Below are 2,641 nucleotides of genomic sequence, written 5' to 3'. Positions count from 1 at the left end.
AAGTTCTTGATACTGTCAAGCGTATCATTGACGCGACAAGAGACCAAATCCATTCAAGGACAACAGGCCTGGGAAGGACTGGTGGTACGGTTTTGTGAAGCGGCATCCCAAAATGACAGAACGGCTACCACAGGACCTAGGGAAAAAGCGAGCAATTATTACACAGGCAAAAGTTCAAAGATGGTTTGAGGAGTTTGACCATTACGTCCGCAATGAAATCAAAAATCCTACCATTCTTCAAGACCCTAGCCGTCTATATAATGCAGACGAGTCAGGATTTTCATTGTGTCCAAAGTCAGGTAAAGTTATTGCACGCAAAAGTTCCTCCACTGTTTATCATTTTACATCATCTGATAAAACGCAGACCACTGTGTTGGCTTACATGAGTGCAACGGGACATTTCTTGAAGCCACTTATTGTCTATCCTGGCCAACGATTTGCTTACAATCCTTTAGAGGGGTTTCCGGAGGCAGTCATGGGCCGAACCGACAACGGGTGGATGGACTCGGACCTCTTTGCTACATGGCTTACCGATGTCTTTATTCCATCTAATAATGAACGGGGAGTTCGTAAAACAGTTGTTCTCTTCGTTGACAGTCACTCAACCCACGTGTCAATGACAGTTAGTGACATCTGTAGACGGTGGAATAGAGCTCTACTGTCTCTTAGAGCATGCATCGCATCTCATGCAGCCCTGCGACCTTCGTTTATCCAGCGTACTAAAAGACTCTAGGAAGGCTGTCCGCGATTATCAATAATTTCAGAACATCGGCGGACACTTTACCAAAAAGACGTTTCCCAGCGTATTTAAGACGGCATGGGAAAAGGCTACCACAGTCGGTGTTGCTGTTCATGGGTTTAGGGACTCTGGACTGTTTCCCTCGAATGCATCAAAGGTGCTGAGTACGTGCAAAATGGATCCGAGTAACATTTTCCACCCACATAGCACACAAACGGTCAGTGCTTCCGGAGCAGCAGATGAATCGCAGGTTTTACCAGCAGCTCAGGAGAACGCTAATAACACCGTAAATGTTCAACAAGAAAATAATACAGATAAGGAACTCACAGTTACATCATCTGCTTCCGCTGCCGTACCACAGCACGCACCATTGCCACCTGCCTCTGATGACCGAACGCCTCAAATATCGACGGCAGTTGAGTTAGTTTTGAAAATCCCCGTCGCAAAGCCGTCCGAAAAACGACCAATGAAAAAAGAAAACTTGCCTAAGGCAGTAACTTGGGGAAAATTCCGAGAAATATTAGAAGAAAAACGAAAGAGAAAAGAACAAGAAGAAGCAGACAAACAAGAACGAAAACGTCAACGAGAATTAAGGAAGCAACAGAAGGATAAGGAGCGTAAGCAGAAACTGGAACAAAAAGAGGCAAAAAAGGAAAGCTCGTGAAGAACAGAGGCAATTAAAAATTCAGAAAAAAGCTTCAAAATTAAGTAGAAAAGCAATATTTGAAGAGAAAGAACAGGGAAAGCAAGTCACTATCTGACAGCGATGTTGACATGCCAAAACTCAGCGACGGGTCTGATATCGACATTGATGTTGACGTAACTCGGAAGTGCTACGTCTGTGAGGAGGTCTATGATGACAGTATTTTCTGGATAGCATGCAACAAATGTCCAAGAATATTCCACCGCCGTTGCGTAAAAACGATTGATTTGTGTGCGATGACCGAAGATGAAATAGAGGCACTGCAGTTCGAATGTGACTTTTGTTAAATGAAGAGATCCAGTTTTTGTTTGCAGATGTTCTCCTTAGGTGCAAAAAATAACACTCTATAAATGTTCGATTTGTAAACCCATGCATGGTTGTAATAGGCCATATAATGAATTGTATTAAAGTTAGATTCATTTGTCCTACGATTACCAGCCATTTGAGTTTGAATTTGTATTACATTAATAAAACATATCTGAATTCAAACTACAGAGTATATAGCAACGGCAAAGGAAAGTTCAAAAGATGCAGGGCTATATTTGTCACAAATTTACCTCTCTAAACGCATAAAAAATAGTAGTGGCTAGGGGTCCGGTAACCGGACTTCTAGACCTTTAGTCTAGATGTCCGGTGATCAAAATGAATACTAAGAACGATATTTTCAAAGAGGAGACTATATCTTATTCCTCAAAAATCGGGATGTGATTTTAAAAGTTTGCTCTCGTATTTTTCTCGCCGTTATAAATACATTGTAAGTGTTAGGAAACTGAAGTATTTAATATAATTCTTTAATCCCGAGAAATTATACGACTGCAAATTCAATAAATAATATATAGCAATTTGTACGCTAAAATCGGAAGCTTTTATCAATTTCTTTTTGTCGTGACTGATGAATTAAAATAATAAACATAATGTTTTCATAAGTATTCTTAAATAGATAAATAGATCTAACGGCGACTGTCGGTAATTTCATATTCAACCCGAACCTGAGTGAGAACTAATTATAAATAAAATATGTACAAAAATCCGAAATAACGGCAACTTTATGAAAACTAATCATAACTTTTACTAGCAATCACCTTATGTATTGATAATACAATACTTAATAATACATATATATCGATTACCAGACCGCTAGACCCCATGTCCCTTAAATATTATTACATATTTAGTTAGTATTTCGTTACGCCTGAACT

At 39.6% G+C, this 2,641-nt stretch overlaps 1 protein-coding gene across 1 annotated transcript; it reads left to right on the top strand.

Moving 5' to 3' along the window:
- Positions 1-914: 914 nt before the first annotated feature.
- On the top strand, positions 915-1,403 carry LOC128552630 (uncharacterized). Its single transcript, XM_053533672.1, has one exon. It carries the CDS (start codon positions 915-917, stop codon positions 1,401-1,403), a length of 489 nt encoding a protein of 162 aa, XP_053389647.1.
- The last annotated feature ends 1,238 nt before the right edge of the window (positions 1,404-2,641 follow it).

Source organism: Mercenaria mercenaria, unplaced genomic scaffold (genome assembly GCF_021730395.1).
Source record: "Mercenaria mercenaria strain notata unplaced genomic scaffold, MADL_Memer_1 contig_2973, whole genome shotgun sequence".
NCBI classification, from domain to species: Eukaryota; Metazoa; Mollusca; class Bivalvia; order Venerida; family Veneridae; genus Mercenaria; species Mercenaria mercenaria.
This window is presented reverse-complemented; position numbering and strand designations above follow the sequence as displayed.

Bases quoted from the DNA above. Each gene is read 5' to 3' on its own strand.
- LOC128552630 (XM_053533672.1), top strand. From the start codon at position 915: ATGGATCCGAGTAACATTTTCCACCCACATAGCACACAAACGGTCAGT.